At 53.5% G+C, this 23078-nt stretch overlaps 2 protein-coding genes across 2 annotated transcripts; both read right to left on the bottom strand.

The window, feature by feature from the left end:
• Nucleotides 1–1090: 1090 nt before the first annotated feature.
• On the bottom strand, nt 1091–8588 carry LOC130262827 (kallikrein-14-like). The gene is made up of 6 exons (XM_056510312.1): nt 8400–8588; nt 6526–6572; nt 4929–5076; nt 3506–3843; nt 2256–2392; nt 1091–1319 (listed from the first exon to the last, which is right to left on the bottom strand). The coding sequence occupies exons 2-6, from the start codon at nt 6569–6571 to the stop codon at nt 1167–1169; spliced, it is 822 nt and encodes a 273-aa protein (XP_056366287.1). The 5' UTR covers nt 6572; nt 8400–8588; the 3' UTR covers nt 1091–1166.
• Nucleotides 8589–11929: 3341 nt separating this feature from the next.
• On the bottom strand, nt 11930–22525 carry FBL (fibrillarin). Its single transcript, XM_056510441.1, has 9 exons — nt 22435–22525; nt 21866–21907; nt 20684–20872; nt 19862–19956; nt 18781–18951; nt 16979–17111; nt 15822–15934; nt 12848–12993; nt 11930–12126 (listed from the first exon to the last, which is right to left on the bottom strand). Exons 1-9 carry the CDS (start codon nt 22508–22510, stop codon nt 12105–12107), a joined length of 987 nt encoding a protein of 328 aa, XP_056366416.1. The 5' UTR covers nt 22511–22525; the 3' UTR covers nt 11930–12104.
• Nucleotides 22526–23078: the final 553 nt, after the last annotated feature.

Here is a 23078-nt window from a genome sequence, read left to right as displayed (position 1 = left end):
TCCTGCAGCCAGCGGCTGTAGCGGCACAGGTGGGCACAGGGATTTTGGGGTGGATTTTTGGGATTTTGGGTTTTTTGGGGCGGATTTTTCCATTTTTGGGGTGGAATTTTCCCATTTTTGTGGTGGATTTTCCCATTTTTGGGGTGAATTCGGCCGTTTTGGGGTCAGTTCCGGGCCATGGCGTCCTGCACCCAGCGGCTGTAGCGGCACAGGTTGACGCTGAGATTTTGGGGTGGATTTTGGGGATTTTTGGGATTTTGGGGTGGATTTTTCCATTTTTGGGGTGGAATTTCCCATTTTTGGGGTGGAATTTCCCGTTTTTGGGTCAGTTCCGGGCCATGGTGTCCTGCAGCCAGCGGCTGTAGTGGCACAGGTGGATGCTGAGATTTTGGGGTGGATTTTTGGGATTTTTGGGGTGGATTTTCGATCCCTGGGGGATTTTGGGGTGGAATTTTCCATTTTTGGGGTGGATTCGGCCATTTTGGGGTCAGTTCCGGGCCATGACGTCCTGCACCCAGCAGCTGTAGCGGCACAGGTGGGCACAGGGATTTTGGGGTGGATTTTTGGGATTTTTGGGATTTTGGGGTGGAATTTCCCATTTTTGGGGCGGAATTTCCCATTTTTGGGGTGAATTCGGCCATTTGGGGTCAATTCCGGGCCATGGTGTCCTGCAGCCAGCGGCTGTAGCGGCACAGGTGGGCACAGGGATTTTGGGGTGGATTTTTGGGATTTTGGGGTGGAATTTCCCATTTTTGGGGCGGAATTTCCCATTTTTGGGGCGCAATTTCCCATTTTTGGGTCAGTTCCGGGCCATGGTGTCCTGCAGCCAGCGGCTGTAGCGGCACAGGTTGACGCTGAGATTTTGGGACGGATTTTTGGGATTTTGGGACGGATTTTTGGGATTTTGGGGTGGATTTTTCCATTTTTGGGGTGGAATTTCCCATTTTTGGGGCGGAATTTCCCATTTTTGGGGCGGAATTTTCCATTTTTGGGTCAGTTCCGGGCCATGGTGTCCTGCAGCCAGCGGCTGTAGCGGCACAGGTGGGCACAGGGATTTTGGGACGGATTTTTGGGATTTTGGGGCGGATTTTTCCATTTTTGGGCTGGAATTTCCCATTTTTGGGGTGGAATTTCCCATTTTTGGGGCGGAATTTCCCGTTTTTGGGTCAGTTCCGGGCCATGGTGTCCTGCAGCCAGCGGCTGTAGCGGCACAGGTTGACGTAGACTCCGGGTTTCCGGGGGTCCCCGCACACCCCCGGCCCCCACGAGGTGACGCCCTGCAGGCGCCCGTTGCACATCAGGGGCCCCCCGGAGTCGCCCTGGGGGGACAAAATTCGGGGGGTCAGGGGCGGGACCCCAAAAATTCGGGGAGAATCCGCCCAGAAACGGCGAAAATCCGGCGGGAATCGGGGGAGAAACGCCCTCATCTCACCTGTCCCGTCTCACCTGTCCTACACCTGTCCCGTCTCACCTGTCCCACCTGCCCTGTCTCACCTGTCTCACCTGTCCCATCTCACCTGTCTCACCTGTCCCATCTCACCTGTCTCACCTGTCCCGTCTCACCTGTCCCACACCTGTCCCGTCTCACCTGTCCTGCACCTGTCCCATCTCACCTGTCCTGTCTCACCTGTCTCACACCTGTCCCATCTCACCTGTCCTACACCTCTCCCACACCTGTCCCATCTCACCTGCCCGGTCTCACCTGTCTCACCTGTCCCATCTCACCTGTCCTGTCTCACCTGTCCCATCTCACCTGTCCTACACCTGTCACCTGCCCTGTCTCACCTGTCCCATCTCACCTGTCCCGTCTCACCTGTCCCATCTCACCTGTCTCACCTGTCCCAGTCTCACCTGTCCCTGTCTCACCTGTCTCACACCTGTCCCAGTCTCACCTGTCCCTGTCTCACCTGTCTCACCTGTCCCTGTCTCACCTGTCCCAGTCTCACCTGGCAGGTGTCGGCGCGGCTCCGGGGCTCTCCGGCACACACCTGTCCCGTCTCACCTGTCCCGCACCTGTTCCCTCTCACCTGTCTCACCTGCCCTGTCTCACCTGGCAGGTGTCGGCGCGGCTCCGGGGCTCTCCGGCGCACACCTGTCCCGTCTCACCTGTCTCACCTGTCTCGTTTCACCTGTCCTGTCACACCTGTCTCACCTGTCTCACCTGTCCCATCTCACCTGTCCCGTCTCACCTGTCCTGTCTCACCTGTCCCATCTCACCTGTCTCACCTATCCCATCTCACCTGTCCCTGTCTCACCTGGCAGGTGTCGGCGCGGCTCCGGGGCTCTCCGGCGCACACCATGTTGGGGGTGATGGAGTCGGGGTAGATCTGGCGACAGGTGTGCTCAGGTATGATCCTCACCTGGCTGCAGTGCAGGTCCTTGGGGAAGGTCACTGCGGGGACACACCTGGGGTCACACCTGGGGTCACCTGGGTCACGTGGGGTCACACCTGGGGTCACACCTGGGTCACACCTGAGGTCACACCTGGAGTCACCTGGGGACACACCTGGGGACACCTGGGATCACACCTGGGGTCACCTGGGGACACAGCTGGGGTCACACCTGGGGTCACACCTGGGGTCACATCTGGGGTCACCTGGGGTCACACCTGGGGTCACACCTGGGGACACACCTGGGGACACACCTGGGCAGGTTATGCCTGATCCCAGCTCTCACCTGTTCCCAGGTAACCCCCGAATTCTCCCACCCTCATCTATCCCAGGTAACCTCTCACCTGTCCCAGGTAACCTCTCCATTCCCACCTATACCTGTCCCAGGTGTGTCCCCCTGTCCCTCACCTGTCCCAGGTATGTCTCACCTGTCCCAGGTACCCCTCACCTGCCCAGGTGTGTCCCATCCCCCCTCACCTGCCCAGGTGTGCCTCACAGTCGGGGCTGATGGTGGAGCCCCAGCTCTCACCTGTCCCAGGTACACCTCACCTGTCCCAGGTACACCTCACCTGCCCAGGTGTGTCCCACCCCCCTCACCTGTCCCAGGTACCCCTCACCTGTCCCACCCCCTCACCTCTCCCAGGTGTGTCCCCACCCCCTCACCTGCCCAGGTGTGTCCCCACCCCCTCACCTGTCCAGGTGTGTCCCACCCCCCTCACCTGTCCCAGGTACCCCTCACCTGTCCCACCCCCTCACCTGTCCCAGGTACCCCTCACCTGTCCCACCCCCTCACCTGCCCAGGTGTGTCCCACCCCCCTCACCTGTCCAGGTGTGTCCCACCCCCCTCACCTGTCCCAGGTACCCCTCACCTGTCCCACCCCCCTCACCTGCCCAGGTGTGTCCCATCCCCCTCACCTGTCCCAGGTACCCCTCACCTGTCCAGGTGTGTCCCATCCCCCTCACCTGTCCCAGGTACCCCTCACCTGTCCCACTCCCCCTCACCTGCCCAGGTGTGTCCCATCCCCCTCACCTGCCCAGGTGTGTTTAGGGTGTCCCACTGCCCCCCTCACCTGCCCAGGTGTGTCCCACCCCCCTCACCTGCGCAGGTGTCTCACCTTCGGGGCTGGTGGTGGAGCCCCAGCCGGAGATCTGGCAGGCGGTGCCGGGCGCGGCGCAGGTGCGCGCCAGCGGCAGCGGGCTCACCTGGCGGCTCAGGTGCGCCGGCACCTGCAGCCGCAGCAGCATCAGGTCGCCGTCCTTGGAGCTCTCGTTGTAGCCGGGGAAGCGGAAGGTGCGCGCCGAGCGCCGCCGCTGCTCACCTGGCGCAGGTGAGGCCTCGCCCGGCCCCGGCGGCTCACCTGGCCCCGCCTCACCTGGCGGGGCCTCGTCCAGGGGGGCCTCACCTGGGCGCACCTGGTGGCGGCCGCGGCCGCCCAGGCGGACGGTGATGGGGCTGTGGGGGGAGGGGACAGGTGAGACACAGGTGAGACAGGTGAGGGATGGGAACAGGTGAGGGACAGGTGAGGCAGGTGAGGGATGGGAACAGGTGAGACACAGGTGAGACAGGTGAGATACAGGTCAGACAGGTAAGACTGGGACAGGTGAAACAGGTGATAGATGATGACAGGTGAGACAGGTGGGACAGGTGAGACTGGGACAGGGACAGGTGAGACAGGACAGGTAGGACAGGTGAGACAGGTGAGACAGGTGAGACAGGTGAGACAGGACAGGTAGGACAGGTGAGACAGGTGAGACAGGCAGGAGAGGTAGGACAGGTGAGACAGATGAGACAGGTGAGACATGTGGGACAGGTAGGACAGGTGAAACAGGTGGGACAGGTTAGGCAGGGGAGGGACAGGTGAGCCCCAGGTGAGCCCGTTACCTGTCCAGGTGTGCCCAGGTGTGCCCCTTATTCCCAGGTGTGCCCAGGTAACCCCTCCCTCTCAGGTGTGCCCAGGTAACCCCTCCCTCTCAGGTGTGCCCAGGTAACCTCCCCACGCCCAGGTGACCCCCCCCACAGGTGTGACCCCGTTACCTGTCCGTACCCGGGGGCGTGGCAGTGCGCCGCCGTCAGGACCCACCCAGGTGTGCCCAGGTGTGCCCAGGTGTGCCCAAGTGACCCTCCCATGCCCAGGTGTGCCCAGGTGTGCCCAGGTGTGCCCAGGTGATCTCCCCATGCCCAGGTGTGCCCAGGTGTGCCCAGGTGACCCCCCCATGCCCAGGTGTGCCCAGGTGTGCCCAGGTGACCCTCCCATGCCCAGGTGTGCCCAGGTGTGCCCAGGTGAGCCCGTTACCTGTCCGTACCTGGGGGCGTGGCAGTGCGCCGCCGTCAGCACCCACCCAGCTGTGCCCAGGTGTGCCCAGGTGTGCCCAGGTGACCCTCCCATGCCCAGGTGTGCCCAGGTGACCCCGTTACCTGTCCGTACCCGGGGGCGTGGCAGTGCGCCACCATCAGGACCCACCCAGGTGTGCCCAGGTGACCCTCCCATGCCCAGGTGTGCCCAGGTGTGCCCAGGTGACCCCGTTACCTGTCCGTACCCGGGGGCGTGGCAGTGCGCCGCCGTCAGGACCCACCTGGGCGCCACCAGCGTCCCCCCGCAGACGAAGCGGCGCCCCCGGAACAGCGCGGCCTGCCAGGGCGGGGCACAGGTGTGTCCCTCCAGCACCCACCTGGGCACCCGGGCACCTGGGGATGGACAGGTGAGCCAGGGCGGGGCACAGGTGTGTCCCTCCAGCACCCACCTGGGCACCCGCGCACCTGGGGATGGACAGGTGAGCCAGGGCGGGGCACAGGTGTGTCCCTCCAGCACCCACCTGGGCACCCGGGCACCTGGGGATGGACAGGTGAGCTAGGGCAGGGCACAGGTGTGTCCCCCCAGCACCCACCTGGGGATGGACAGGTGAGCCAGGTGTGTCCCCCCAGCACCCACCTGGGCATGGACAGGTGAGCCAGGTGTGTCCCCCCAGCACCCACCTGGGCATGGACAGGTGAGCCAGGTGTGTCCCCCCAGCACCCACCTGGGCACCCGCGCACCTGGAGGGACACCTCAGGTGAGATTTGAGTTCTCCAGGTGAGCTTGGGATCCCCAGGTGAGGTCCCGGGCTCTCCAGGTAAATTTTGGGCTCCCCCAGGTGAATTTTTGGGTCCCCAGGTGAGTTTTTTGGGGTCCCACAGGTGAATTTTGGGGTCGCTCAGGTGAGTTTCAGGTTCCTCAGGTGAATTTTTTGGGTTCCCAGGTGAATTTTGGGATCCCCCCCAGGTGAATTTTGGGTTCCACAGGTGAATCGTGGGTTTCAGGTGATTTTTTTGGGTTCCAGGCGAATTTTGGATTCCCAGGTAAATTTTGGGCTCCCTCAGGTGAATTTTGGGTCCCCAGGTGATTTTTTGGGGTCCCACAGGTGAATTTTGGGGTCGCTCAGGTGAGTTTCAGGTTCCCCCAGGTAAAATTTTGGGGTTCCAGGTAAATTTTGGAATCCCCAGGTGAATTTTGGGATCACTCAGGTGAGTTTTGGGTCCCCAGGTGAATTTTGGGTCCCCGGGTGAATTTTGGGGTCACTCAGGTGAGTTTCAGGTTCCCACAGGTAAATTTTTGGGGTTCCAGGTAAATTTTGGAATCCCCCAGGTAAATTTTGGGGTCACTCAGGTGAATTTTGGGTCCCCAGGTGATTTTTGTGCTCCCTCAGGTGAGATTTTTGGGTTCCCAGGTGAATTTTTGGGTTCCAGGTGAATTTTGGGGTCACTCAGGTGAATTTTGGGTATCCCCCAGGTAAATTTTTGGTTTCCCAGGTAAATTTTGGGGTTCCAGGTGAATTTTGGATCCCCCAGGTGAATTTTGGGATCACCAGGTGAGTTTTTGTGTTCCCAGGTGAATTTTTTGGGATCCCAGGTAAATTTTGGGGTCACTCAGGTGAATTTTGGGTCCCCCAGGTGAATTTTTGGGTCCCCAGGTAAATTCTGAGTTCCCAGGTAAATTTTGGGGTCCCAGGTGATTTTTTGTGTTCCCAGGTGAAATTTTTGGGGTCCCAGTGAATTTTTTGGGTTCCCAGGTAAATTTTGGGTTCCCAGGTGAATTTTTTGGGTCCCCAGGTGAATTTTGGGCTCCCCCAGGTGAATTTTGGAATTTTTGGGTCTCACCTGAGGCCGGGGGCAGCAGCAGCAGCAGCAGCAGCAGGAGCCTCATCCTGGAAATGGGGCAAAAAATGAGGATTTTGGGAAAAATGGGAATTTTAGGGGGAAATTTGGGAATTTTTTTGGGGGAAAAATGGGAATTTTGGGGGAAATTTTGGGAAATAAATGGGAATTTTGGGGGGTGGGAAATTGGGGTTTTTGTGAGGGAAAAAGGGAAATTTTGGGGGAAAATTGGGAAAATAAATGGGAACATTTTTGGAAAAAAATGGGAATTTTGGGAAAAAAAAAAGAATTTTTTTTGGGGAAAAAATGGCAATTTTGGGGAGGAAAAATGGGAATTTTGAGGGGGGAAGAGAATTTTGAGGAGAAAAATGACAATTTTGGGGAATAAATGGGAATTTTAGAAGGAAAAAAATGGGAATTTTGGGAAAATAAATGGGAATTTTGGGGAAATTTTGGGGGGGGGAATGGGATTTTTGGGGGGGGGAATTTTGGGGGAATTTTTGGGGAAATAAATGAGAATTTTAGGGGGAAAGCGGGAGTTTTATATTTAAAAATGGGAATTTGGGGGAAGAAATGGGAAATTTTTGAGGGGAAAAATGGGAATTTCAGGAAAATTTTGGAATTTGGGGGAAAATGGGAATTTTTGAGGGAATAAATGGGAATTTTGGGAATAAAATGGGAATTTTGGATGGGGAAATGGGAATTTTGGGTTTGGAAAAACTGGAATTTTGGGGGGAAAATTATATTTTTGGGGTGAAAACAATGGGAATTTTCGGGATGGGAAATGGGAATTTTGGGTTTGGGAAAAACGGGAATATTTTGGGAAATAAATGGGAATTTTGGGGTGAGAAAAAGGAATTTCGGGGGTGAAAATGGGGATTGTGGGGAATGGGAATTTTGGGATTTGGAAATGGGAATTTTGGGAGAAAAAGGGAATTTTTGGGGGGTAAAAATGAGAATTTTGAATGGGAAATTTCTGGGAAATTTGGGGTGGGAAATGGGAATTTGGGAGAATTTCAGGGAAAGCCCGGGACCCCAAAATTCCAACCAGGAACCCCCAAAATCCACCCGGGAACCCCAAAATTCCCAAAGGGAAACCCCAAAACTTCCCAAGAAGCCCCAAAATTCCAACCAGGAACCCCCAAAATTCCACCCAAAACCCCCCCAAAATTCTGGGATCTTCCTGGAAAAACCTCCCAAAAATCCCCCAGGAAAACCCCAAAATTCCCTCGGGATCTCCCAGAATTCATCCTGGAAAACCCCAAAATTCTTTGGGAACCCCAAAATTCCCCTGGAAAACCCAAAAATCTTCCTGGAAAGTCCCAAAATTCCCTCGGGATCACCTGAAATTTCCCCTGGGAAACCCCAAATGTCTCTGGAAAATCCCAAAATCCTAGCGGAAAATTCCAAAATTCCTTTGGAAAGCCTCAAATCCCCCCGGAAAAACCCCAAAATCCTCCCGGAAAATCCCAAAATTCCTTTGGAAAACCCAAAAATTCACCCGGAAAACCCCAAAATCCTCCCGGAAAATCCAAAAAATCCTCCTGGAAAACCCCAAATCTCCAGGGAAAACCCCAAAATTCCCTCGGGATCACCTGAAATTCCTCCGGAAACTCCCAAAATTCCCAAGAAAACCCCCAAAATCCTCCTGGAAAACCCAAAAATTCCCTGGGAAAACCTCAAATCTTCCTGGAAAACCCCAAAATCCTCCCGGAAAAATCCCAAAATTCACCCGGAAAACCCCGAAATTCCCTCGGGATCACCCGAAACTCCCCCGGAAAATCCCGAATTCTCCCGGAAAAACCCAAAATTCTGTCGGAAAAAACCCCGAAAATCCCCTCAGGACCCCCCAGAATTCCCGATCGCGGGATTCTCACCTGTCGCGATCCCGATCCCGATCCCGGGAATCCTCGGGAGGAGGAGGAGGAGGAGGAGGAGGAGGAGGAGGAGGAGGAAGCGCCTCTCTAATCCCAAAAATCCCTTCCGGGAGTGCGAGCGGGAATTCCCGGGAGCCGGAGAGGAAAGAGAGGGGGGGAATCCCAAAAAAACGGGAAAGAAATCCCAAAAAATGGGAGAAATAAAAAAAAAATAAAAAAAATTGGCGGGGAAATCCCAAAAAATGTTGGGGAAATCCCAAAAATTGGAGAGAAATCCCAAAAAATGGAGAGAAATCCCAAAAAATGGAGAGAAATCCCAAAAAATGGGGCGGAAATCCCAAAAAATGGGAGGGAATCCCAAAAAATGGGAGGGAATCCCAAAAAATGAGGGGGAAAATCCCAAAAAATGAGGGGGAATCCCAAAAATTGGAGAGAAATCCCAAAAAATGGAAGAGAAATCCCAAAAAAAGGGAGGGAATCCCCAAAAATGGAAGAGAAATCCCAAAAAATGGGAGGAAATCCCAAAAAATGAGGGGGAATCCCAAAAAATGGAGAGAAATCCCAAAAAATGGGGGGGAAATCCCAAAAAAATGGAGGAAATCCCAAAAAAATGAGGGGGAATCCCAAAAAATGGAGAGAAATCCCAAAAATTGGAGAGAAATCCCAAAAAATGGAGAGAAATCCCAAAAATTGGGAGGGAATCCCAAAAAATGAGGGGGAATCCCAAAAAATGGAGAGAAATCCCAAAAAATGGAGAGAAATCCCAAAAATTGGGAGGGAATCCCAAAAAATGAGGGGGAATCCCAAAAAATGGGGGAAAATCCCAAAAAAAGGGAGGGAATCCCAAAAATTGGGGAGAAATCCCAAAAATTGGAGAGAAATCCGAAGAAATGGGAGAGAAATCCCAAAAAATATGGGGGGGGGGGAATCCCAAAAAATGGGAAAAAAAAAAAAAAATTAAAAAAGAGGAAAAAAATCCCAAAAATGGGAAAAAAAATCCCCAAAAAAAGTTGGAGTGAAATCCTCAAAAATTTGTGGAAAAATCCCCAAATTTGAGAGAAAATTCCCTAAAATTTGGGGTAAATCCAAAAACCGTTTAAGAAATCCCAAAAAATATTGGGGAAATAAAAAAAAATTTGGGGAGGAATCCCCAAAATTGGGATAAATTCCTCAAAATTTGGGTACAAATCCTAAAAATATTGGAGAAATCCCAAATATTTGGGATAAATCCCCTAAATTTGGGATGAATTTGCAGCAATTTAAGAGGAAAATCCCAAAAATTTGGGGAAAATCCCAAAAATATTGAGAAAATCCCCCCAAAATTTGGGAAAAATAAAAAAAATTGGGGAGAAATCCCCAAAACTTTGGGATAAATCCCAGAAAATTTGGGATCAATTCAGCAAAATTTGGGATAAATCCCAAAAATATTTGGGACAGATCCCAAAATTTTGGGATCCTTGGAGGTTCCCAGTCCCTCCCAGTCCCTCCCAGTTCAATCCCAGTTCATCCCAGTTCACTGCCAGTTCACTCCCAGTCCCTCCCAGGTTATCCCAGTCCATCCCAATTAATTCCCAGTTTATCCCAGTTCATTCCCAGTTCAGCCCAGTTCATCCCAGTAAGGCCCAGTCCAAACTTAGTCCGTCCCAGTTGCTCCCAGTTTATTCCCAGTTCAATCCCAGTCCCTCCCAGTATCCCTCAGTCCATCCCAGTCCATCCCAGTTCATTCCCAGTTCATTCCCAGTTCATCCCAGTTGCTCCCAGTCCCCCCCAGTTGCCCCCAGTCGCTCCCAGTTCGTTCCCAGTCCCTCCCAGTCCCTCCCAGTTCAGCCCAGGCCGGACGGGCTCTCCCAGTTCCCCGATCCCAGTTGGCCCCAGTCCCAAACTGGGCGGGACTGGGAGGGGCGGCGCTGAGTCAGCACCTGGGCACCTCCCAGTTCAAACCAGTTCAGCCCAGTTCATCCCAGTTCAAACCAGCCCAGCCCAGTTCAGCCCAGTAACCCCCAGTTCAGCCCAGTTCAATCCCAGTAATGCCTGAGCTCCCTCCCAGTTCATCCCAGTAACCCTCAATCCCCTCCCAGTCCATCCCAGTAACCCCCAGTTCATCCTCCCAGTTCATCCCAGTCCATCCCAGTCCATCCCAGTTCATCCCAGTGCTCCCAATAAGGCCCAGACCCATCCCAGTTTCCTCTCCCAGTCCCTCCCCAGTTGCTCCCAGTTCAGCCCAGTTCACCCCAGTAACCCTCCACCCCCTCCCAGTCCATCCCAGTAACCCCCAGTTCATCCTCCCAGTGCTCCCAGTTCATCCCAGTCCGTCCCAGTTCAGCCCAGTAACTCCCAGTTCATCCCCCCAGTTTATCCCAGTTCAATCCCAGTCTCTCCCAGTTTATCCCAGTAACCCTCAAAGCTCTCCCAGTTCATCCCAGTTCATCCCAGTTCAATCCCAGCCTCTCCCAGTTCAGACCAGTAACTCCCAGTTCCCCCCAGGGCTCATTAATCCCATCATTAATTAACCCTGTCATTAATTAACCCATCATTAATTAACCCATCATTAATTAACCTGCCATTAATTAACCCCATCATTAACCCTGTCATTAATTAATCCATAATTAATTAACCCATCATTAATTAACCCTGTCATTAATTAACCCATCATTAATTAACCCATCATTAATTAACCCCATCATTAACCCTGTCATTAATTAATCCATAATTAATTAACCCATCATTAATTAACCCTGTCATTAATTAACCCATCATTAATTAACCCCATCATTAATTAACCCCGTCATTAACCCTGTCATTAATTAACCCATCATTAATTAACCTCATAATTAATTAACCCATCATTAATTAACCTGTCATTAATTAACCCATCATTAATTAACCCCATCATTAACCCCATCATTAACCCTGTCATTAATTAACCCACCATTAATTAACCTGTCATTAATTAACCCCATCATTAACCCTGTCATTAATTAACCCACCATTAATTAACCTGTCATTAATTAACCCCATCATTAACCCTGTCATTAATTAACCCATCATTAATTAACCCATCATTAATTAACCCATCTTTAATTACCTCATCATTAATTAACCATTAATTAAAACCCGGAGGAATAAATCCCTCACTAATTAACCACTGCCATTAATTAATTAACCCCAATTAACATCCCCCATTCAGGAAATCAACCCCAATAATTAATTAATTAAAATCCCAGCTGTGCCCAGAATTAATTAAATCCCCGTTTAATTAACTAATTAATCCAATTAAGGCCTGTGATTATTCATCGCCACTAATTACACGAATTAAATTAATTAACCCCCATAATCACCCATTAGCATGTCCTGGAACTCATTAACCCTTCCCAGCAATTAATGGTCCCGAATTAATTAAACCTAATTAATTACCTAATTAATCAACCCATTAATTATTAATCCCATTAACCTCCCAAGCCTCATTAACTGCCCCTCAAACCACCCCCAATCCCTTCATTAAGCCCAAATTAATTAATTAACGACGCCAATTAATCAAATTGTCTTTATTTACCAAAACTCCCCTCGGGCCCCTCCCCCCACCCGCCCAACACAAAACCACTTCCGGGTCAGGCCACGCCCACTTCCGGATCAGCGCGGAGAACTTCCGGGTCAGGCCCCGCCCCTGCGGCTGGCGCCCCCTGGCGGGCCGGAGGCGCGATGACGTCATTTCTCCTTTGGAGGGGGCCTGGGGGGAGAGAGGGGCAGTGAGCACCAGTATGGACCAGTATAAACCAGTATGGACCGGTATAAACCAGTATGGACCAGTATGGACCAGTATGGACCGGTAAAAAAAAGTATTGACCAGTATAAACCAGTATGGACCAGTACGGACCGGTATAAACCAGTATGGACTGGTATAAACCAGTATGGACCAGTATGGACCGGTAAAAACCAGTATAGACCAGTATAAACCAGTATGGACTGGTATGGACCAGCATGGACTGGTAAAAACCAGTATAGACCAGTATAGACCAGTATAAACCAGTATGGACCGATATAGACCAGTATAAACTGGTATGGACCAGTACAGACCAGTATGGACCAGCTGCACACCCACGGCCCTCCCAGTCCATCCCAGTATAAACCAGTATGGACCAGTCCATCCCAGTATAAACCAGCTCCCCACAACCCCATCCCAGTTCATCCCAGTCCCCTTCTCACCCCCAAAATTCCCATTTTTCACCCCAAAATCCCCCAAATTCCCCTCCCAGTATAAACCAGTCCATCCCAGTCCCTCCCAGTCCATCCCAGTATAAACCAGTCCATCCCAGCCTTTTAACCCCCAAAATTCCCATTTTTACCCCCAAAATCCCCGTTTTTCACCCCAAAAACGCCATTTCTGTGCCTAAACCTCCCGTTTTTTCCCCTCCCAGTATAAACCAGTCCGTCCCAGTCCCTCCCAGTACCGGTAGACGCCGACCACCACGGCGTGGTCGCGCTCGTAGGGCTCCAGCGTCAGCTGCTCCTGCGGCTTCATCCTCTCGGCCGTCATCTTCCTCACCTCGCCCGCGAACACGGCCTCGGCCGGCGCCGTCGAGTCGATGCAGTTGGCCTGGCGGGGGGAGCCGGTTAGAACCAGTTAAAACCAGTTAAAACCAGTTAGGGCCAGTTCAGAACCGGTTAGAGACGGTCCAGAACCGGTTAGAACCAGTCCAGAACTGGTTAGAGCCGGTCAGAACCAGTCCAGAACCGGTTAGAGCCGGTCCAGAACCGGTTAGGGCCAGTTCAGAACCGGTTAGAGCCAGTTCAGAACCGGTTAGGGCCGGTTAGAACCAGTTAAAACCAGTTTAGAACCAGTTAGGGCCAGTTCAGAACCGGTTAGAGCCGGATAGGGCTGGTCCAGAACCAGTTCAGAACCAGTTCAGAACCAGTTAGGGCCAGTTCAGAACCGGTTAGAGCCGGTTCAGAACCGGTTGGAGCCGGTTAGGGCCGGTCCAGAACCAGTTAAAACCAGTTCAGAACCAGTTAGGGCCAGTTCAGAACCGGTTAGAGCCGGTTCAGAACCGGTTAGAGCCGGTTAGAACCGGTCCAGAACCGGTTAGAACCAGTTCAGAACCGGTTAGAGCCGGTTAGAACCAGTTAAAACCAGTTCAGAACCAGTTAGGGCCAATTAGAACCAGTCCAGAACCGGTTAGAGCCGGTCCAGAACCAGTTAAAACCAGTTCAGAACCAGTTAGGGCCAGTTCAGAACCAGTTAGAGCCAGTTAGAACCAGTTAAAACCAGTTCAGAACTGGTTAGAGACGGTCCAGAACCAGTTAAAACCAGTTCAGAACCAGTTAGAGTCAGTTAGAACCAGTTAGGGCCAGTTCAGAAACGGTCAGCTCTGATTAGAGCCAGTTAGAACCGGTCCAGAACCAGTTAGGGCCAGTTCAGAACCCATTACCACCAGTTAGAGCCGGTTAGGGCAGGTCCAGAACCAGTTAAAACCAGTTCAGAACCAGTTAGAGTCAGTTAGAACCAGTTTAGAACCAGTTAGGACTGGTTTAACAGCAGTCTATACTGGTTTATAATGGCCTGTACCACCCCATACCAGTTTATACTGGTCTGTACTGGTCTATACTAATTTATACTGGTCTGTACTGGTTTATACCGGTCTGTACTGGTTTATACTGGTCTGCACTGCCCCACACCGGTCTGTACTGGTCTATACTGGTCTATACTAATTTATACTGGTCTGTACTGGTTTATACTGGTCGGTACCTTGATGGAGATGAGGAAGTGCCCCCCGCAGCGCAGGAAGTGATGCGTGTCTGCTCTGGACTGGTTTATACTGGTTTATACTGGTCTGTACCGGTCTGTACTGCCCCACACCGGTCTGTACTGGTCTATACTGGTCCATACTGGTTTATACTGGTCGGTACCTTGATGGAGATGAGGAAGTGCCCCCCGCAGCGCAGGAAGTGATGCGCGTCTGCTCTGTACTGGTTTATACTGGTTTATACTGGTTTATACTGGTTTGTACCGGTCTGTACTGCCCCACACCGGTCTGTACTGGTCTATACTGGTCTGTACTGGTCTACACTGGTCTGTACTGGTTTATACTGGTCGGTACCTTGATGGAGATGAGGAAGTGCCCCCCGCAGCGCAGGAAGTGATGCGTGTCTGCTCTGTACTGGTTTATACTGGTTTATACTGGTCTGTACTGCCCCACACCGGTCTGTACTGGTCTGTACTGGTTTGTACTGCCCCACACCAGTCTGTACTGGTCTATACTGGTCCATACTGGTCCGTACTGGTCGGTACCTTGATGGAGATGAGGAAGTGCCCCCCGCAGCGCAGGAAGTGATGTGCATCTGCTCTGTACTGGTTTATACTGGTTTATACTGGTCTGTACTGCCCCACACCGGTCTGTACTGGTCTATACTGGTCTGTACTGGTCTATACTGGTCCATACTGGTTTATACTGGTCGGTACCTTGATGGAGATGAGGAAGTGCCCCCCGCAGCACAGGAAGTGATGCGTGTCTGCTCTGTACTGTTTATACTGGTCTGTACTGGTTTATACTGGTCTGTACTGCCCCACACCGGTCTGTACTGGTCTATACTGGTCCATACTGGTTTATACTGGTCGGTACCTTGATGGAGATGAGGAAGTGCCCCCCGCAGCGCAGGAAGTGATGTGCATCTGCTCTGTGCTGGTTTATACTGGTCTGTACTGGTTTATACTGGTTTGTACTGGTCTGTACTGGTTTATACTGGTCTGTACTGCCCCACACCGGTCTGTACTGGTCTATACTGGTCCATACTGGTCCGTACTGGTCGGTACCTTGATGGAGATGAGGAAGTGCCCCCCGCAGCGCAGGAAGTGATGCGTGTCTGCTCTGTACTGGTCTGTACTGGTTTATACTGGTCTGTACTGCCCCACACCGGTCTGTACTGGTCTATACTGGTCCGTACTGGTCCGTACTGGTCGGTACCTTGATGGAGATGAGGAAGTGCCCCCCGCAGCGCAGGAAGTGATGCGTGTCTGCTCTGGACTGGTTTATACTGGTTTATACTGGTTTGTACCGGTCTGTACTGCCCCACACCGGTCTGTACTGGTCTATACTGGTCTGTACTGGTCTGTACTGGTCGGTACCTTGATGGAGATGAGGAAGTGCCCCCCGCAGCGCAGGAAGTGATGCGTGTCTGCTCTGTACTGGTTTATACTGGTTTATACTGGTTTATACTGGTCTGTACTGCCCCACACCGGTCTGTACTGGTCTATACTGGTCCGTACTGGTTTATACTGGTCGGTACCTTGATGGAGATGAGGAAGTGCCCCCCGCAGCGCAGGAAGTGATGCGTGTCTGCTCTGTACTGGTCTGTACTGGTTTATACTGGTCTGTACTACCCCACACCGGTCTGTACTGGTCCATACTGGTCCGTACTGGTCGGTACCTTGATGGAGATGAGGAAGTGCCCCCCGCAGCGCAGGAAGTGATGCGCGTTCAGCGCCACGATGCGCGTCTGGTCCGGCTGCGCCACGTCGGCGAAGATCACGTCCACCATGCCTGGGACACGGAGTGATCCCGGGTTATCCCGGAATTCCGGACAGAAATCCCCAAAATCCTGGCCAAGATCTCGGAATTCCAGCCAAAAATCCTGAAATTCCCGAAAAATTCCACCCAGGAACACCAAATTCCCATGAAATTCCCCGTCTGCAAGATCACGTCCACCATGCCTGGGACACGGAGTGATCCCGAGTTATCCCGGAATTCTGGACAGAAATCCCCAAAATCCTGGCCAAGATCCCAAAATTCCGGCCAAAAATCCCGAAATTCCCAAAAAATTACACCCAGACCAATCAGGGACACCTCAAACCGGCACTGACCAATCAGCATGCGGTACTGGTGTGACACTGACCAATCAGGGACCCCCCAAATTTTGCACTGACCAATCAGCATGTGGTACTTGTGTGGATGCATTTAGGAACCCCCCAAACCCACAGTGACCAATCAAGGACACCCCAAATCCCCACTGACCAATCAGGGACCCCCCAAAACAGACACTGACCAATCAGCGTGCGGTATTGGTGTGACACTGACCAATCAGGGACTCCCCAAATCCACACTGACCAATCAGGGACCCCCCAAATTTAGCACTGACCAATCAGCATGCGGTATTTGTGCGGGTGCCTTTGGGGACACCCCAAACTGGCTCTGGACCAATCAGGAGCCCCCCAAACTCACAGTGACCAATCAGGGACCCCCAAACCCACAGTGACCTATCAGGGACACCCCAAATCTGCACTGACCAATCAGCATGCAGTACTTGTGCGGGTGCCTTTGGGGACCCCCCCAAACTGGCTCTGACCAATCAGGGACCCCCCAAATCCCCACAGACCAATCAGGGAACCCCCAAATCCGCACTGACCAATCAGCATGCGGTACTTGTGTAGGTGGCCTTAGAGACACCCCAAACCCACAGTGACCAATCAGGAACCCCCATAAATCCGCACTGACCAATCAGCGTGTGGTACTTGTGTGACACTGACCAATCAGGGACCCCTAAAACCGGCACTGACCAATCAGGGACCCCCCAAATTTGGCACTGACCAATCAGCATGCGGTACTTGTGCGGGTGCCGCGCGTCCTCGATCACCGGCACCACGTTGGTTCTTTTCTTGGCCACGTTGAGCAGGTCCCGGCCCGAGCGGTGCGAGAACTCGACGGCGTACACCACGCCCTCCTGGGGCACCAAAACATCACCAAAATATCACCAAAATGTCACCAAAATGTCACCAAAATATCACCAAAATATCAACAAAATATCAACAAAAATATCACCAATATCATCAAACTCCACGGCGTACACCACGCCCTCCTGGGACACCAAAACATCACCAAAATATCACCAAAATGTCACCAAAATATCACCAAAATATCAACAAAAATATCATCAATATAATCAAACTCCACGGCGTACACCACGCCCTCCTGGGGACCCCAAAAATGTCATTAATGTCACCAAAAATATCACCAAAAATCACCAAAAATGTCACCAATGTCACTGAACTCCACGGCGTACACCACGCCCTCCTGGGACACCAAAACATCACCAAATGTCACCAAAAATGTCACCCAAAAATCACCCAAAAATGTCACCAATGTCACTGAACTCCATGGCGTACACCACGCCCTCCTGGGGACCCAAACATCACCAAAATATCACCAAAAATGTCATTAATGTCACCCAAAAACTGACCAAAAATCACCAAAAATGTCACCAATGTCACTGAACTCCACGGCGTACACCACGCCCTCCTGGGACACCAAAAACGGCAAAATGTCACCCAAAATGTCACTGAACTCCACGAATCAGGTGTTACCTGCCCCAGGTGTGCCCAGGTGTGTGTTACCTGTGCCCAGGTGTGTGTATTAACCTGTCCCAGGTGTGTATTAACCTGTCCCAGGTGTGTGTGTTACCTGTCCCAGGTGTGTGTGTTACCTGTCACAGGTGTGTGTTACCTGTTCCCAGGTGTGTGTTACCTGTCCCAGGTGTGTGTTACCTGTACCCAGGTGTGTGTTACCTGTGCCCAGGTGTGTGTTACCTGTCCCAGGTGTGTGTTACCTGTCCCAGGTGTGCATTACCTGTCCCAGGTGTGTGTTACCTGTACAGGTGTGTGTGTTACCTGTACAGGTGTGTGTGTTACCTGTCCCAGGTGTGTATTTACCTGTCCCAGGTGTCCTTACCTGCCCCACGATGTCGGACACGTGGCTCACCGTGGTACCTGAGGCCGCCCCCAGGTGTGTGTGTGTGTTACCTGTACAGGTGTGTGTGTTACCTGTCCCAGGTGTGTGTGTTACCTGTACAGGTGTGTGTGTTACCTGTACAGGTGTGTGTGTTACCTGTCCCAGGTGTGTATTTACCTGTCCCAGGTGTGTGTGTTACCTGTACAGGTGTGTGTGTTACCTGTCCCAGGTGTGACTGTGTTACCTCAGGTGTGTGTTACCTGTCCCAGGTGTGTATTTACCTGCACAGGTGTATTTACCTGCCCCACGATGTCGGACACGTGGCTCACCGTGGTACCTGAGGCCGCCCCCAGGTGTGTGTGTGTGTTACCTGTACAGGTGTGTGTGTTACCTGTCCCAGGTGTGTGTGTTACCTGTACAGGTGTGTGTTACCTGTACAGGTGTGTGTGTTACCTGTCCAGGTGTGTGTTACCTGTCCCAGGTGTGTTTTACCTGCACAGGTGTGTCCTTACCTGCCCCACGATGTCGGACACGTGGCTCACCGTGGTACCTGAGGCCGCCCCCAGGTGTGTGTGTGTGTTACCTGTACAGGTGTGTGTGTTACCTGTACAGGTGTGTGTGTTACCTGTCCCAGGTGTGTATTTACCTGTCCCAGGTGTCCTTACCTGCCCCACGATGTCGGACACGTGGCTCACCGTGGTACCTGAGGCCGCCCCCAGGTACAGCACCTTGGCCCCCGGCCGGATGTGGATCTGGTCGATGCCGCCCAGGATGGCGGCCGCCAGCTTGGAGCGGAACGGGTTCCAGGCCCGGTACTCCACGGAGCTGTCCCCGTCCTGAAACCAGCACGGACCAGTTTAAACCAGTATAAACCAGTACGGACCAGTTTAAACCAGTATAAACCAGTATAGACCAATATAAACCAGCATGGTTATATTAGCCATTCCCCGTAAGGAACAAACGCTTAAAGGGTTCCAGGCCCGGTACTCCACGGAGCTGTCCCCGTCCTGAAACCAGCACGGACCAGTTTAAACCAGTACGGACCAGTTTAAACCAGTATAAACCAGTACGGAACAGTATAGACCAGTATAAACCAGTATAGACCAGTATGAACCAGTACAGTTATATTAGCCATTCCCCGTAAGGAACAAACGCTTAAAGGGTTCCAGGCCCGGTACTCCACGGAGCTGTCCCCGTCCTGAAACCAGTACGGACCAGTTTAAACCAGTACGGACCAGTTTAAACCAGTACGGACCAGTATGGAACAGTATACACCAATATAAACCAGTATAGACCAGTATGAACCAGTACATTTCCATTATCCCTTCCCAGTGCTCCCAGTAAGGACCAAACCCTTAAAGGGTTCCAGGCCCAGTACTCCACGGAGGTGTTCCCATCCTGGAAACCAGTACGGACCAGTTTAAACCAGTATGAACCAGTTTAAACCAGTATAGACCAATATAAACCAGAATGGAACAGTTTAAACCATTTTTCACCCCAAAACCGCCGGGTTTTTTCCCAGTCCCTCCCAGTCCCCCCCAGTCCCTCCTAGTTCCCTCCCAGTCCTTCCCAGTATAAACCAGTCCCTCCCAGTCCCCTCCCAGTCCCCTCCAGTCCCCTCCCAGTCCCTCCCAGTCCCTCCCAGTCCCCTCCCAGTATATCCCAGTCCCCTCCAGTCCCCTCCCATTGTCCCCCCCAGTCCTTCCCAGTTCCCTCCCAGTCCCCCCCAGTTCCCCCAGTTCCCACCTCCACGCTGATGCGCTTCTCCCCGTACACCGACTCCCCCGGCACCAGGTTCCGCGTCACCAGCGCGTCCTCGCGGCCACGGCAGATGAACACACCTGGGGGGGGGGCACACCTGAGACACCTGGGGACACCTGAGACACCTGAGACACACCTGAGATACACCTGGGGACACCTGACATACACCTGAGACACCTGGGGACACCTGAGACACCTGGGGACACCTGAGATACACCTGAGACACCTGGGGACACCTGGGGACACCTGAGATACACCTGGGGTCACCTGAGACACCTGGGATACACCTGAGATACATCTGAGACACCTGGGACACACCTGGGATACACCTGGGATACACCTGAGATACACCTGGGACCCACACCTGCTCCACACCCCCATCCCCAGTTCCCCTCCCAGTATCCCCAGTTACCCCTCCCAGTCCCTCCCAGTATCCCCAGTTACCCTCCCAGTCCCTCTCAGTCCATCCCAGTATCCCCAGTAACCCCTCCCAGTCCATCCCAGTATCCCCAGTCCCCTCCCAGTCCCTCCCAGTATCCCCAGTTACCCCTCCCAGTCCCTCCCAGTATCCCCAGCTCCCCTCCCAGTCCCTCCCAGTATCCCCAGCTCCCCTCCCAGTATCCCCAGCTCCCCTCCCAGTCCATCCCAGTATCCCCAGTTACCCTCCCAGTCCCCTCCCAGTCCCTCCCAGTATCCCCAGCTCCCCTCCCAGTCCCTCCCAGTCCCTCCCAGTATCCCCAGCTCCCCTCCCAGTCCCTCCCAGTATCCCCAGCTCCCCTCCCAGTCCCTCCCAGTATCCCCAGTTACCCTCGTGTCTGTGCGGCTCCACCGTCACTTTTTTCCCGCCTTTGAAGCCGCCGCGGGCCCCGCCCCCTCCTCTGGCCCCGCCCCCTCGGCCCCGGCCCCGCCCCCGGGGGCCGCCGCGGGCCCCGCCCCCTCCTCTGGCCCCGCCCCCTCCGCGGGCCCCGCCCCCTCCGCGGGGCGGGAAACCGGAACCTGCGGGGAAGAGAAACTGGTTAAACTGGGGATACTGGGAGCCGTTATCGGGGTTACTGGGGATACTGGGATGTACTGGGAGGGGTTACAGGGGTTACTGGGGATACTGGGATGTACTGGGAGGGATAACTGGGAATACTGGGATGTACTGGAAGGGGTTACTGGATTATACTGGGAATACTGGGATGTACTGGGAGGGGTTACTGGGGATACTGGGATGTACTGGGAGGGATAACTGGGAATACTGGGATGTACTGGGAGCGGTTACTGGGGTTATACTGGGGATACTGGGATGTACTGGGAGGGGTTACTGGGATATACTGGGGATACTGGGATTACTGGGAGGGGTTACTGGGAATACTGGGATGTACTGGGAGGGGTTACTGGGAATACTGGGATGTACTGGGAGGGGTTACTGGATTATACTGGGGATACTGGGATAACTGGGAGGATACAGGGGTGATACAGGGGTTAAACTGGGGTTAAACTGGGATGTACTGGGAGAGATTACTGGGGTTATACTGGGTATACTGGGATGTACTGGGAGCGGTTACTGGGGTTATACTGGGAATACTGGGATGTACTGGGAGGGATAACTGGGAATACTGGGATGTACTGGGAGGGGTTACTGGGTTATACTGGGGATACTGGGATGTATTGGAAAGGGTTACTGGATTATACTGGGGTTACTGGGATATACTGGGAGGGATAACTGGGGTTAAACTGGGATATACTGGGAGGGGATACTGGGGTTATACTGGTGTTATAGTGGGACATACTGGGAAGGGATACTGGAGATATACTGGGACACACTGGGAAATCTTACTGGGGAAACTGGGGTTACTGGGTATACTGGGAGCATAAGTGGGGATACTGGCAGAGGATTACTGGTTTATACTGGGAGGAACCGAGAAGGGACTGGCAGGGCAGTGGGGCTCCCAGTATGGGCAGCACTGGGGTTACTGGTTTATACTGGTTTATACTGGGACTCACCTCGGCCCCGGAAGCCGCCGCGTCCCCCTCGGGGGCTGAAACCTGGAGGGAAACTGGTCAGACTGGGAGCTACTGGGAGCTACTGGGAGCACCCCTGGGGGCTCCCAGTATATCCCAGTATAACCCAGTTATCCCTGAATCCCTCCCAGTCCATCTCATTAAAACCCAGTTACCCCCAAAACCCTCCCAGTATATCCCAGTTACCCCCAGTTCTCTCCCAGTCCATCCCAATACACCCCAGTCCCATCCCAGTATATCCCAGTTACTCCCCAAAGCTCTCCCAGTTCCTCCCAGTTTGTCCCAGTTACCCCGAATCCTCTCACAGTCCCTTCCCAAACCCATCCCACTACGTCCTAGTCCCATTCCAGTTGCTCCCAGTTAGCCCCAGTCTCTCCCAGTCCATCCCAGTCCCTCCCAGTTGCTCCCAGTACACCCCAGTACATCCCAGTTACCCCCAAACCACTCCCGGTATATCCCAGTTCCCCTCCCAGTCCCCCCGAGTTCCTCCCAGTCCATCCCAGTCCCTCCCAGTCCCTCCCAGTCGCTCCCAGTTCATCCCAGTTTCCCACCCGGCCTCATTGCGCCGCTCTCTCCACGCGGGGCTCGCGCGCCTCTGCGGGATCCGGAAATGACGTCAGAGGCCATGCGCCAACTCCCCAGCCCCGCGCATGCGCCGTCCGCTCCCGACGCTGAGGCCGCGCCCCGTTCCGGGCGGAAGTGCCCTCAGAGCGCCGCGAGGAGGCTCCTGAGGGGATTTTTGGGGTAAAAATGGGCATTTTGGGACAAAAATCGGGGATTTTCCGATAAAAACGGGGATTTTGGGATCCAACGGGATTTTTTGTGGCGGCGCGCAGCGTTTTGGCGCCATTTCCGGGCGATCCCGGCGGGCTCCGCCGCCATTTTTCCTCCGAGACGAGACGCTCTGGCCTGAAAGGGGCGCTCTGTGGTTTTAGTGACGTCATTTCCGGCGACGCTCTGGCGCTTCCCGCGTGACTCGTTGGTTCCGGCGAGCGGCGGGCGCGGGTGAAAGTGACTTTGAGGACCGGGACGTACTGGGAGAACTGGGAGGGACTGGGAGGCAACTGGGAGCACTGGGAGGGCAACTGGGAGGGACTGGGAGCACTGGGAGGGCAAACTGGGGCAACTGGGAGCACTGGGAGGGCTGGGAGGGCGACTGAGGGGGTCGGGGGGGACGCTGGGGTCGGGTTAGGCC

Source organism: Oenanthe melanoleuca, chromosome 25, assembly GCF_029582105.1.
Source record: "Oenanthe melanoleuca isolate GR-GAL-2019-014 chromosome 25, OMel1.0, whole genome shotgun sequence".
NCBI lineage: Eukaryota > Metazoa > Chordata > Aves > Passeriformes > Muscicapidae > Oenanthe > Oenanthe melanoleuca.
Note: the sequence above shows the minus strand (reverse complement) of the source record. Positions and strands in the feature narration are given on the sequence as shown.